This window comes from Dipodomys merriami, unplaced genomic scaffold (genome assembly GCF_024711535.1).
Source record: "Dipodomys merriami isolate MVZ:Mamm:240054 unplaced genomic scaffold, mDipMer1.0.p SCAF_188, whole genome shotgun sequence".
Classification (NCBI taxonomy): Eukaryota; Metazoa; Chordata; class Mammalia; order Rodentia; family Heteromyidae; genus Dipodomys; species Dipodomys merriami.
In genome coordinates, this window is record NW_027203248.1 from 1,600,234 (window position 1) to 1,614,566 (window position 14,333).

Consider the following 14,333-nt stretch of genomic DNA (forward strand, 5'->3'; position numbering starts at 1 on the left):
TTACATTGCAGTTTGGCACATTTAAGTTGTCAAAGAGAGTTATTTTGCTCCATTAAAAAAAAAGCAGTGAGGAAAACAGCAACATACATAATTAAATAGTTGAGTATATATTTCATAGAGAAAGATGGAAGAAGTATTTTAAGATTAAGCAGTTAGCAAATTCAGGAATAGTAAAGCTAGTGTTAAAAAGGCACATAATTATTACCTGAGTAGTCTATGACAAAAGTCAGATTCCCTATAGTAAATATTGACAATCAAAATTATTGCAGCACATGTTTTTATTTGTCCTGCTTTTTAATGAAGACTGTCTTCTTACTGCATATACAGTTTTATTTAGGCTGGATGTGGGGTTTCATGGCTATAATCCCAGCTACATGGGAAGCAGATTGAGAAGATCATGGTTCAAGGCCAGTTTAAGCCAAAAGCTAGAGGTCACGTTAAGAAGCCAAGATTCAAATTCTTAGAGAAACTGAGAAGTCTTCTGATTCTAAGAACTTCCTGGACTTGGTCCCTACAGGTTCATTCTTTCCTGGGGAAAGTTCTTTCCCTACCTTGTGCTTCTAGTTTTCATCACTCCTGTCCTACTTGTCATAATAAAGAGGCTGAATCAGATATTCTAAAACCAGAATTTGTTCTTCCTCGAAGTATTTTCCTAATGAAGATTTGAATGAGGAAGTGGTGCAGTGTAATGGAGTTGAGCTGAGTATCACCAGAGCCTGTTAGTCTGAAACTGTGATAGTCAGATTATTTCCTGTGAAGTCAGGGATTGTGGTAGGCTCAGACCATGGGAGTCTACCAGTGGTAGCTGAGGGTGGAGAGAGCTGTTTTGGTAAAGGTGCAGGTTTGCTGGATCAGCCAGGCTTATCTTCAGTGAGCCCAACACAGGCTTCACCCTGAAGTGTTTTTAGCACTGCAGTCTCAAAGCCAGATGTTTTTACATCATATGACTTAGGAAGGATTTTTTTTTAACACTGACTTCTTTATAACTTTATAATCAGTAGATTCTTAATTATGATTAATAACAAGATCTGTACATCAAATACGTTTATCATTTCTTTTTTCCTCCGAAAAAACTTAACTTTGGATTAGAAATGTGTTATGCTCTTGCATGATGCTTCTTAAAACAAGTTTTTGTTAAAAAAGAGAAATTACAAGTGTCTAAGTTATATTTAGCTTCATTAGCAGATAAGGTATACAGATGACTAGGTTACAGTTTGCCAGAGTCATTTAGAATTGAGGTAGTCATAATAGTTCCAAAAACTCTAAGAAGAAAAAAAGTATCCAGGAAATGGAAACAAGAGGTATTTTATTTATTGTTTTTATTTTTGTTTTTGCTTCTTTTGGTCTTGTTTGTTCATTTGTCTGTCTTTGAGAGGGTAAGGGGGGACACAGAAATGGAGGGACAAAGGGTGAACAAGTGCAGCAGTGATACTCACTAGACACTATGTTGAAAATGAGTATGTAATGTATAGGTGGGGATGGAAGGGAAAACCTGGGAGAGAGTGAAGGAAGAAATGACACTGTTCAAAAAGAAATACACTCTTTATCTGACTTATATAACTGTAATCCCTCTGTATAATAACAATAAATTAAAAATAGAAGATATTCTCTATCCTTTTTTTCTCTACATTTTATGAATTCATGATGGCTTTTAAAGATTTTCAATGTAAAGACAATAAAAATAGTTTTTCACTTCTTTGGGTTTTAAAGTCATCGTGTAGTACTTAGAATTCCATAGGGTCTGAAATAAAGACTGGTGTTTTGGTCTGAATAACACCAACCTTATGATAAGATAACAAAGGAGAGGGAGTCCTTATACTTACACATATACTATAGCAAAATATAAAGAAACAAATGCTAGAGGTGATACTTATTCAGAAAACATCCGTGAAGTAGTGAAACTCAGACTTCTGGAATGTTACTTGAGTCCTCAGGGCCAGGAATATATTATGATTTAATGGTGCTTCTCTGCTGCATTTGATGAGCTGTCCTAGGAAAACATTGTGAAGCAATAAAGCATCCATTTGGCTCCAAAGTAATGAGAGAGGCATTGCTCTTTGCATTAACTATTCAGGAAGAGGAGTGACCAACAGCTAATAAGTTTTATCCAAAGAAGGTCATTTAAAGCAGAAGAAAATGCACAAATGAGGTTGTCTTCGATTTCACATGCAATTAACAAAGACCCAGAGTGAGTGGTTGGTGCCCTTGTGCCATGTGACTTTGGCTGGCTGTATTTAAGTGCCCAATGCCTGTCAGATGTAATAAAAGCCTCTGGGTCTCAAGAAGGATGGTGTAGTAGGACCTAAACCAGTGACCTGAGTAGAAGTCATGGCTGGTGAGTGTCAGAGATGGGTTCATTTTTTATACTGTTGAGATTTATTTTCTGCCATCACTAGAAGAGAGTCAGGCTCACTAGTTTCCTCTTTAAGGGAAGCATTCCTTTTTCTTTTTTTAAGGTCATTTTTCATCCCTTGTGTAATGTGGAACACTTAGATTTATTGTTTGAGCAACAGATTTAAACCTGAGAAAATTTTATATTTCATATTTTACATTTCCATATAAATCCATCTCTAGTATACTGTTTGGGGACACTTTCTGGATAGAAATGTAGCATTTTATTCTTCTTCTCTGAGTACAGAAATGGTCCTTTCTTTGCGGTAAATGTGTACGATTTAGTAACTTTGAGATTGCATCCAGAATTCTGTATTTATTCACATAAAAGTCTTTCTTTCAAGTCAGTTCAAACTCTTACTTTGAAGCATTTTTAACAGCTTGAATCTTTCATTCCTCAAGATCTAAGGTTTATTAGTGCAATTATTTGATGTGGCTAGTGACAAGACAAGAGAGATGAAAGTTGCTATTATTTCTTCCTGCAAGTCAATGAAAAAGTAAAACAATCTCTACATAATAAACTCCTTCATATCCATCATATTCAAATAGGCAGCGGAATGGTGTATAAATTCAACTATTAGAATTTACTTGATAAGCTACAGTGAATCAACTATGCAACCACTTAATATTGCATTCTTTTAGATTTTAGCTAAGAAATATTTTCCATATTGAAAATTCTATAATAGATAGAAGCTGACTATGAATCACTTGATAATGTATGTTTTCAAGATCTGCTTTATGAAATAAGGCAGTGTGTCTGGGATCATAGAATTAAAGGGCTAGAAAGCCTGCTAATTAAGTAGCAACAGGATGAAAGACAAGACAAATCTAGGAATCTTTTTTAAATTTCTTTTGAGCACACAATATCAAACACAGAGAACAAAACTCATCTATGTTACAAGATTCTTATTTTCCTTAAAAATAAAAGACACATGGAAGTGTCTCATAAGATGTTGGGTTTTGCAAAAATCTCTCATATTGGTTAACAATTACTAGATCCAATTATCCTTTTAGATAATCACTCCATTCAGAAGGCTGATGTTGTGTGCTGAGAACAGAAAGGAGATGGAAGATTGGATCAGCTCTCTGAAGTCTGTACAAACTCGTGAACCTTACGAGGTAATAGAGCATCCTTCGGTCACCTCAGATTGTTACATCATGAGTATTAACCAAAGAATTAGAACAGTACTGTGGTGTATAGTCAGATAACTAGGTGTAGACTCAGATTTTGATTTTTTTTTTGAATTAGAATTTTTTGTTGTTGGCTCTGGGCCTGGGCGCTGTCCCTCAGCTCTTCAGCTCAAGGCTAGTGCTCTACCACTTGAGCCACAACTTTTTCTGCTCATGTGCTGCTGAGGAATCAAACCCAGGGCCTCATGCATGCAGGGCAGGCCCTCTACCACTGAGCCACTTTCCCAGCCCAAAAAACGTGTTTTGATATCTAAATTAATGGGTTGAGATTTTGGGGATTGCTGTAGTCTATGTAGTCATAGTTTACCTGTGATCTTGCTATTCCTCTATTTGGCAATTCTGTCCTAACGTCTTCCTTTCTAGGTGGCCCAGTTTAATGTGGAACATTTCTCAGGGATGCATAACTGGTACGCCTGCTCTCATGCCCGCCCCACCTTCTGTAACGTGTGCAGAGAGAGTCTTTCTGGAGTCACCTCCCATGGCCTATCCTGTGAAGGTACTGTGTACCAGCTTAACAGCAACTCTACTCTAGACTGTACAACAGATATTTCTCCCATTGGGAGGGAAACGGACACACTTACCACAAGAAGGCCCTTGGGGGGATGGGTGTGGGGGTGGGGAAGCAGTGGCTGGAGCCTCTCGGATGGAACATAGTGTATTTTTTCATAGCCTAACATTGAGCTCTGCATGCTGAGGACTAAGGTAGGAAATACTGTTTCTCTGGGCAAGATAAGATAAAAATCATCTGAAAGTTAGCATCAATTGAAATACAGTATTTTATTACTTAGGAACTAGCAACTGCAGTCTAAAAAACATATATGAACTTGACAGCATCCTAGTATTCTTAATTCCAATTGATTGTGGAAAGCAAAACTTTTTTTTTTGGGTCAGGACAATGTATATATTCTTCTGAAAATTCTGATTTTTATTTAGATTGCATGGCTTGAAACTCTGTTTTGTTTCATTTATGTTTACTTTCAGTGTCTTATAACTGATTGATCGATGATCAGTTGTTGTGCTGGTGATGTATCCAGGGACTTCATGGGTTGCTGGGCAAATGAAGAGATTTACCATTGAGCTGCACCTTCACCCTCAAAGTTCTCTTTTTAAAATTAAAATTTGAGTTTTTATCAAATGAAAGCCTATGCTGTTGCTTTTACTACAGAATTTTAAAAAGTTATTACTTAGGAGTAGTGATTCCCCACAGCAAATACATTAATAATTACCCTGAGAAAACTTGTAACTTCTAGGGGCTGGGGATGCAGGTCAGTGGCAGACAGTTTGTATATTATGCAAATGGATCTGGTTTCAACCCTCAGCCCTGCAAAACAAAGTAAAGAAAAGGTATCACTTCTTTTGATATATTTTATGTTACACTTCAGCAATGAATTACGAAAAGCATTGTGTATTGTTGTTTGGACTACATGAAATACCAATAGCAGTGTTTTTCTTGTGTAAAAATATCTTAAAGCTGGGTACTTGTGGCTCAGACCCGTAATCGTAGCTACTCAGAAGGTTGACATCTGAAAATCGCAGTTCAAAGCCAGCCCAAGCATAAAACTGTGAGTAGTTTATCTCCGATAAACTACTCAGAAAAAGCTGGAAACAACATGGTGACTCAAGTGGTAGAGAACCAGCCTTGAGCAAAAAAAGCTCAGGGAACAGTGCCCAGGCCCTGGGTTTAAGCCCCAGTACCTGCACAAAAACAAACAAACAAAAAACAAACTAAAAAAAGAAAATTTTAATGTAACTAATCACAGTGAAATAATAAGGTAGTACTAGGATCATTTTAATTGTTTTTGAGTGATAAAATCTGAATGATAATCTTTGTTTGGGCCATTTACTATGACACAGGATAGCAATGAGGACTAGAGTTCTGTGGTTACACCCTCTGCACCCTGCCACCCCTCCCCCCCCAAGCAGGGGACAGAAGACTACGCATTTAGACATAATTTCCTTGTCTATCACGTGGGGATATTAGCCATTTATAGCTTATAAAGTCCTGTGAAAATCAACTGAGAGAATACATACAATAAAATTAACAATTAGGTCACCAGGGTTATAGAAGTTTGTAATGGTGCTCTATGAGAAATTTGTCAGGTAGGTAACAAGATGCATCATGGTCCCAGATACATAAAAATTCATTGAAGATGAAAAATTTGGTGAAGTTGGTAAACTCTGTTTTTATATGTAAAAAATAATTGTAAACAAAGATGTAAGTAGCCTTTTCTGTTTTTACAATTCAAAAGGACTCATATGAATCCAAATGAACTCTTCCCTTATATGATCTGTCCTGTGTTATTGTGAAGATCTTTTAACTATCTCAAAAATGCTATTTAAGCAAAAGAAAGTAAGTGCCTCCTTCTGAGGCACTAAGTATATTCAGTTAGTAATTAAATCAATAATGGGATGACTGAATATTTTTCCAAGCATTTTAAAAAAGAAAATTTTCTTTGGTTGGGAAAAATAAAACACTTTTTTAAAAACCTTGAAATAAACTTATATCTTCTGTAAAGACTGTTCTAGCCAGGTGCTGGTGGCTCACGCCTGTAATCCTAGTTACTCAGGAGGCTGAGATCTGAGGGATCGCGGTTCAAAGCCAGCCTGGGCAGAAAAGTTTATGAGACTCTTATCTCCAGTAAACCATTAGAAAACTGGAAGTGGCACTGTGGCTCAAGCGGTAGAGTGCTTGCCTTGAGTTGAAGAGTGTAGGGATAGTGCCCAAGCCTAGAGTTCAAGCCCCACAACCGACCAAAAACAAAAACAAAAACTATGTTCTTAACTTTGGTTAAAAGTCTTCATTATTGGACTTAAAGGTTTTCTTCATGATATTGTATTTTAATATTCATTTTCTCAACTGGCAAAAACTTAAATCCATAATGTCTTGCCTATTAGTTTTTTAGAACTGTAGCAAAAGTTTAAAAAAAATTCAGTCTTTATAAATGTTAAAAATGATGTCTTTTAGCTGGGCAATGTTAGCTCACACCAGCCCTCAGAAGGCCGAGATCTGAGGATTGCAGTTCAAAGCCAACTTGAGAAGGAAAGTCTGTGAAACTTTTATCTCCAATTAACTACCAAAAAAGCTGAAGTGGAGCTTTTACTGAAATGGTAGAGTGCTAGACTTGAGCAAAAATACTCAAGGACAGTCACAGGGCTGGGGAAAAAAAAAAGTGATTGCTGATTTTAAAAGTAGTTGACTTGTTCTTTCTTCCTTCTTTTTTTTTTTTTTTAGTGTGTAAATTCAAGGCTCACAAAAGGTGTGCAGTCAGGGCAACAAATAACTGCAAATGGACCACACTAGCTTCCATTGGGAAGGACATCATAGAGGATGAAGATGGAGTAAGCTGCTATCTCTGACCCTTTCCCAATGTTGCCTCTCTTATGCCCCACTGTTGTAGAAAATAATGATGGCAGTTAAGTGGAGTGTTGACCATTAGTTTTGTTGTTGTTGATTTTGAGCTTTAATTGTTAATTCATAGCTTCCCTAGCTTCCTTCAGCTCTTGATTTTGAGGGAGATCTAATTTGAATGGGCCTTAAGAATTGCTACTTGACTGGGCTGCTTTAGATGCCTAACTGACAAACTGTAGTCTTTTCTAAGGATCAGCTGGCATGTTCACACTTCAGATTCTAGGACGACCTTTCAACAGAGGAAGTCCTCAACACTTTCAGACTGTCTCCATTGTACCTTATATATGAATCTCTGATGAACCTCAGTGATCACTGTTTCATAAAACCCTTTGTATAACCGTTTTCCTCAACTGAATCCCAAAGGGCAGACTTTTGTCTTGCTTATCTTTGTAACTCTACAGGGCTCAAGCCTGACAGATGCTTAGCAAATGGGGGGAGAGGGGGGAAATGAATGAACACCATGTATGACATATTACATTAGAAGTCATTCCATGTCTTTTCTAGAGTGAGACCGTGTCCTTTCCCAGACTTCACCCTGGCTGCATTTTCTTCTTGCCCCACAGGTTGCTATGCCTCACCAATGGCTCGAGGGCAACCTGCCCGTGAGTGCCAAGTGTGTGGTCTGTGACAAAACATGTGGCAGTGTTCTCCGTCTACAAGATTGGAAATGCCTTTGGTGTAAAACAATGGTGAGATTTGGAAGTATTTCATCCGTTTTATTAGCTTGTTTCTTATGGGGTTCAGAGGCAAGCAAAGAAGTTACAGCAGAGGAGAGCCTGGTAGTTTTGCATGATTCTCCCACTATGACTTTGTGATGGTCAGTATTTTAAGTCTATTCTGCTGCTGTCTGCGCCTGTTCATTTTTCCAAAGGCCCTGTTTGTAATAGTTGCTCATGTTTTTATCCTTTCTCTATGTCATAATCCCCTTTCCACAGTTTTCTTTTTTCCATATTGCTTTTCATTCACAATGATCTGCTGTTTCAGGGCCTATTTTACCACCTGGTGCCCACAAGGTGCATCCCTACCTGACACGGATCTCCCCATCTTCGCTGACATACAAAATGTAATTGTACTGCAGCCTGTGTATATTCTGCGTATATTCAAATTCAGTAGGCATTAATGTATTTTAAATTACAGAAGTTTATATAATAGAAATAGATATTTAAGATTTGGGTTTATAGTCCAGGTGGTAGAATACCTGCCTAGAAAGTAAAAGGCCCAGCCAACACTGGTAGTTCATTCCTATAATCCTAGCTACTCAGGAGGCTGAGATCTGAGGATCGCAGTTCAGAGTCAGCCTAGGCAGGAAAGTCTTCGAGACTGTTATCTCCAATTAGCCACTCAAAACACTGGAAGTGGTGCACTCTGGCTCAAAGTGAAAGAGCACTAAAGATAAGCAAAAAAGCTCAAAGACAGCACCCAGGCCCTAAGTGCAAGCCCAACGATGGACAAAAAAAAAAAGTGGAAAGCCCTAAGTTCAGACCCCAATACCACAAAAAACAAAAACAAAAAGCCTTCTTTTGCAAGGCAAGTACATGTACTGTGCCTCAGCGGGAGTGAATGGTCCTGGTAGTGGCAGACTTCATCAGGAACATCACACTAAGGAGGTGGTGCAGACAGGTAGTGTTGGTTAAAAAGCTCATAGGATTAGCAGGCCACAGCTGTTTGTGTTCCTCTTAGCAGTAAGTGATGCTATCTGACCATTATAGTGGTGGCTTTGCATGGGAGCAGATTTTTGTTTGGTATTGTTTTGAGTCTTGTAGCTTTTTAAATTTGAAGTCACCCCAAATTTAAGAATATAGGAAGACTATTGTTTTGCATAAATGTAGAAAAGATAAGCTGGTGGGAGAAATGTATAGATTTCCTAATCAGTGAGATTTTCCTTAAGCTCCACAAGAAAAGAGCTTCTATAGACTTTTAAAGTCAGACCTGATAATCTATGATGCCTCTCAGTTCAAATATAATTCATACTTTTACCATTCTTTATCAGTTGTTTGTTTTATTATTAGTATAGGCACTCTTAAGTGCACCCCACTCCCTAAAGCCCTTTTATGCCATTCTTTATTGTAATGGAATGCTGCCCATAAACAGGTTCTTAAAAACTATTATTCTACCCAAGATTTCTTTTTGGGGTCCAAGTATAGTATATCCTGCTACTTTTTTTTTAAATTGATCTATTACTCTATTACTCTTAGAACTTCAGGTATTTCTAGCTTTTTTTTTTTTTTTTTTTTTTTTTTTTGGGTCCGGTTGTGGGGCCTGAACTCTGGGCCTGGGCGCTGTCCCTCAGCTCTTCAGCTCAAGGCTAGCGCTCTACCACTTGAGCCACAGCACCACTTCCGGCTTTTTTCTTTTTGCTTATATGGTGCTGAGGAATTGAACCCAGGGCCTCAGGCTTGCAAGGCAAGCGCTCTACCACTGAGCCACCTTCCCAGCCCCTCTAGCTTTTTGAAAGAAAAATATTTTTAAAAAGCTTTAAGTTGTTTTTACCTTCAATATAATTTCTCACTCAACATTATTATAAATATCTTTGTTTTCCCCTATGATTCTCATGCAATTTTAAAAATCCTTTTTAGAGCTAACTGAGCATTCTAATTTTTCTAAGGCACATTTTGGTTTGTAATTAATACAAATCATAATAGAAAAATATTCTCCAAACAGGCTATCAAGTGAATATAAATTACAATAAATTTCACTTATTCTCCCAAAGTTTTACTCATTAGAGGCTTAATTAATGTGTCAGTTTTCTCAAAGGTCTTATGAAATAAGACCATATTAAAAAATGCTTTATAAAATGTCAGCTTTTACTCGTTAAAACATTGGAAAGACTCTTCTAAATGAATCCACAAAGTATTCTAACTAGTCTAGCTCTTAGTGGATAAGTTAATTCTGCATGATTTTCCATAGTTATCACTTAAGTGACCTTGAAACACCCTGTTTCTGCAGAGTTAGCTTTAAAAAAATTTTTTTTTGGTCAGTCGTGGGGCTTGAACTCTGGGCCTGGGCACTATCCCTCAGCTCTTCAGCTCAAGGTAAGTGCTCTACCACTTGAGCCACAGCACCACTTCTGGTTTTCTGAGTGATTTATTGGAGATAAGAGTCTTGTGGACTTTCCTGCCCCGACTGGCTTTGAACCACGATCCTCAGATCTCAGCCTTGAGTAGCTAGGATTACAGACGTGAGCCACCAGTGCCTGGTCAGAGTTAGCATTTTGACAGCAGGCCTATGCTGTTTGTCATGTTCCTTTGCCTTATAGTGCAGTGGGTCTAGCTCAGAAAATATGTGTGTGCCACCATACTTAAATTCCATAAAAGCAATGTGAATGGAAAGCTATAAGATCAATGTAGAAAGAGCAGACACATTGGAAATTTTATTTTCATTAAATTCTGACAATTTTTATAAGGTAAATACCTTCAATTTATTTTATGGACTTGATAAAACATGGTTAAGATCTCTTTCACTCTTTCTCTTTTTCACTTTGCCTCTGCCTATCTCTCCCCCTCTTCCTCCTTTCCCTTTTTCTTTCTCTCTTCCTCTGCATCTTGTCTTCTTGCCCTCTCTTCTTGCTTTCACCAGGTATGCATTGTGTATTGACTTGTCTGAGACAATCAGAGAAATATGCTGTATGAACCAAAATCAAATTCCCATCTGCAAAATCCATAGTCTGCTCTTTGGACGTTTAAATAGTGTGTTATTAAAGTGGTTTATGAATGACTAACCATTTTGTGATGCTGTTGATTCTAAATGACTAGTTCTATAGATATAGTTTATGGCATAGCCAGACATTGATTATTTTTATGACTCTTGAAGGTTTATTTGTTTGTTATTAGGTACACACTGCCTGCAAAGATTTATATCCTCCTGTCTGCCCACTTGGCCAATGCAAAGTATCTATCATACCTCCAATTGCACTAAATAGCACTGATTCTGATGGTATGTAGCAGTAGTGTGAGTATGTGTATTTCTGACACATTTAATATTGAAGTGTACATTTGATTTCCTAGAATAAATAGAACCGTGATAGGTTATTTTGGTTGGTTTTTATATAATAATTTCATTTAAGATGCTGAGTAGTACATTTAATTTTTAAAATAACATTTTTAATGAAAGTTGTAACATAGCTACTAACATATTTGTGTATGTATAAGTCTTTTAGATTTTACATTTCAGTCAATAAATGAAACAAATATTAGTTTTTTAAAAACTGCAAGGAGCAGTTATAACATTATAAAGTACCAAATACAGATATATGTATTCTTTGAATTCACAGACTGTAGTTTATCTTTTAATTATCATTAAGGCAGATTGTATATCTCAAGTTATCTGTAATTAGTACTTTTACTGTCTTTGATATGAATTTTCATTGTAGAGATTATTTTAATGTTAATAGCAAGCCTGCTTCCATTTAGGGGCTGAATTATAACTGAATGTTCCAGGAATTTAAAAAAAAGCTTTTATTTTTGTGACTTCTTTTCTCTGTGTGTTAATCATTTAAGAGAGGAAGCTGTACACACTGACCTTTTGTTGTGTTCTTTCCCAGGTTTCTGTAGAGCAACGTTTTCATTCTGTGTTAGTCCTCTGTTGGTTTTTGTCAATTCTAAGAGTGGAGATAACCAGGGAGTAAAGTTCCTTCGTCGTTTTAAACAGTTGCTAAATCCGGCTCAGGTGTTTGATTTAATGAATGGAGGTCCTTACTTAGGGTAAGGACCTAACTATTATTTGAATCATATGTAGCACCTGGAATAAAATGTAACTGCCATTTCCTTTTCCTTTTCCCTTTTCTTTTCCCTTTCCCTTTGCCTTTCCTTCCCTTTCCTTCCCTTTCTTTTGTTAAATTGTTTTTATAATGTTGTGGTTGGGATCCAGGGCCTCACACATGTGTTTGGCTTTGTAGCTTATGAAATTCTAGATCCTCTAGATATATCAGCATTGACCTTTCCTCTCCTCTCTGCCTGGAGCTCTGCTTGCCAATATTTATTTATTTATTTATTTATGTATATATGTATGTATTTATTTATTTATTTTGCCGGTCCTGGGGCTTGTACACAGGGCCTATGCTCTGTCCCTGAGCGCCTCTGTGCTCAAGGCCAGTATTCTACCACATGAGCCACAGCGCCACTTCTGGCTTTTTCTGAGTAGGTTTTTGGAAATAGGAATCTCTCATGTAACTGTAGCCCCTCTGTACAGTATCTTTACAATAAAATTAAAAGAAACACACACACACACAAAGGAATCTCACAGCCTTTTCTGCTCAGGCTGACTTTGAACCATGCCCTCAGATCTCAGCCTTCTGAGTAGCTAGGATTACAGGCGTGAGCCTGTAAAAGCATATTACAATTGGCAAGCGGAGCTGGGTGATGGGCTCACACCTGTAATCCTAGCTACTCAGGAGGTTAAAATCTGAAGATCGAGTTCAAAGCCAGCGCAGGCAGGAAAGTCCATGAGACTCTTACCTCTAATAAACCACTAGAAAACCGGAAGTGGCGCTGTGGCTCTAGCAGTAGAGCGCTTGCCTTGAGCAGAAGAGCTCAGGGACAGTGCCCAAACCCAGAGTTCAAGCCCCACGACCAACCCAAAACAAAAAACAAAACAAAAAAAAAACTTCCTTATTTTAATTCTAAATTTCTTACTGAATTTTCCAAATTCCAAACTTTGCTTAGAAAATGTTACAGAATATATGTTCTTCCACACAATGCTAATAATTTGTTTAGCTTCAGGAAAGATCAACTTGCATAGATGTAAAATACAAAACAGCATGAGAAAATTACTTTTCCAGAAGGCTAACATTAATTTATATATATTTCACATAAGCAGTAATTTCATCCAAGTATGGCTACTATCGTGGGTTATTAGGACAGTTTCTAAATCAGACCCTGATCACATAAATGACAAAGAAAATCTTTTATTAGCTGTATTTTTTAGCTTTCTAGCATGTCATACAACTTCAGATCTGAAAAGAAAGACCATTCAAATAGCATTTTGAAAAGATATATACCTTGAGAACTTCATATACCTTTTGTATATACCTATGCTTTTTATGAATAAATGATACATACTATGCCTTCCCAGTGAGTGGGCCATTCATTTTATAAGACTCTTAGACTATCTCTGGTTGAAATTTTTTGAGATGCTTCCTTGAGATGCAGTATATTTTTCACATTTTCCACAATACATTCAAGATGTAGAATATGTCAGAAATTGAGATGAAGAGCCAAGTAAGTAAGCACTAGTGATTCACACTGTAATCCTAGGTACTCAGAAGGCTGAGGTCTGAGGATTGTGGTTCAAAGCCAGCCTGAGAAGGAAAGTTTGTAAGACTTTTATCTCCAGTTAGCCAGCAGCAAAGCTGTGGCTCAAGTGGTACAGTGCTTCCCTTGAGAGCAAAAGCTAAGGAAAAGAGACCAAATCCTGAATTCAAGCTCCAGGATCCACATAAGAAAGAAAGAAAAGAAGGCAGGGAGAGAGAAATGAAGGAAAGAAAAGAGGAGGAAAAAAAAAGAAAAGAAATTGAGACTGACTTAAGTACAACAGTTGCCTTAGACTAGTAGGAGAGGAGGATAGATAGGCTAAGACTATCCCAAAAGCTATACATTGACAGGATTCAGCAGTGCCTTTAAAACCGCCTCGGACCTGCCAGGGCCGAAAGGTCTCTTGAGACTCATCTCCAATAAACTCAGTAAAAACTAAAGTGGCGCTATGGCTCAAGTAGTAGAGTGCTAGCAGCACCCAGGCCCTAAGGTCAAGTCCCAGGTCCGGCAAAAAAAGAAAAATTAAAAACATCCTTGGTCACTTTACATCCCACCCTACATTTCCCCTGGTCTGTAACTCTTGAGGCAATGGAATATCCTTCTAATGAAAGGAAAGCCATCACTGTTGACTCTCATACTACTTTCTTTACCTTTAGTTTTCTTCCCTAATTCTGCCTTGGTTTTAATTTTCTCATTTCTTTCTCCCCTTTCCTTCTAACTTTATCTCTGTGTCCACTTATAACTTCGCTTTCCTTCTTATGAGTTGAAAGGTTTTTTTGGTTTTTTTTTAAACATTGTACTCATTTTTATAGTGGAATACGTATGTAAAAAAGTTCTCATATTTTATCTGAACATGGAATCCCCAAAAATGAATACAGAATGACCAAGATTGAGAAAAGTGCTTTTTAAAGTATATTTATATTAAAATGAATTTTTTTTACTTTCAGTTTAAGATTATTTCAGAAATTTGACAATTTCCGGATTCTGGTTTGCGGAGGAGATGGAAGTGTAGGCTGGGTTCTGTCAGAAATTGACAAGCTCAACCTACATAAACAGGCAAGTAGGAATCTTTTTGTTTTGCTAGTTGACAGGAA

The 14,333-nt window shown here is 37.3% G+C and overlaps 1 protein-coding gene across 4 annotated transcripts in view; it reads left to right on the forward strand.

The window, feature by feature from the left end:
• The window catches only part of Dgkh (diacylglycerol kinase eta), a 170,246-nt gene that overhangs the window by 95,556 nt on the left and 60,357 nt on the right, over nt 1-14,333 (forward strand). For all 4 annotated transcript variants that reach the window (XM_070026700.1, XM_070026703.1, XM_070026702.1 and 1 more), the window contains exons 5-11: nt 3,406-3,510; nt 3,946-4,078; nt 6,815-6,921; nt 7,555-7,680; nt 10,822-10,924; nt 11,532-11,691; nt 14,187-14,295. In XM_070026700.1, the coding sequence (XP_069882801.1) occupies nt 3,406-3,510; nt 3,946-4,078; nt 6,815-6,921; nt 7,555-7,680; nt 10,822-10,924; nt 11,532-11,691; nt 14,187-14,295 (843 nt within the window). The remainder of the gene's footprint in view (nt 1-3,405; nt 3,511-3,945; nt 4,079-6,814; nt 6,922-7,554; nt 7,681-10,821; nt 10,925-11,531; nt 11,692-14,186; nt 14,296-14,333) is intronic.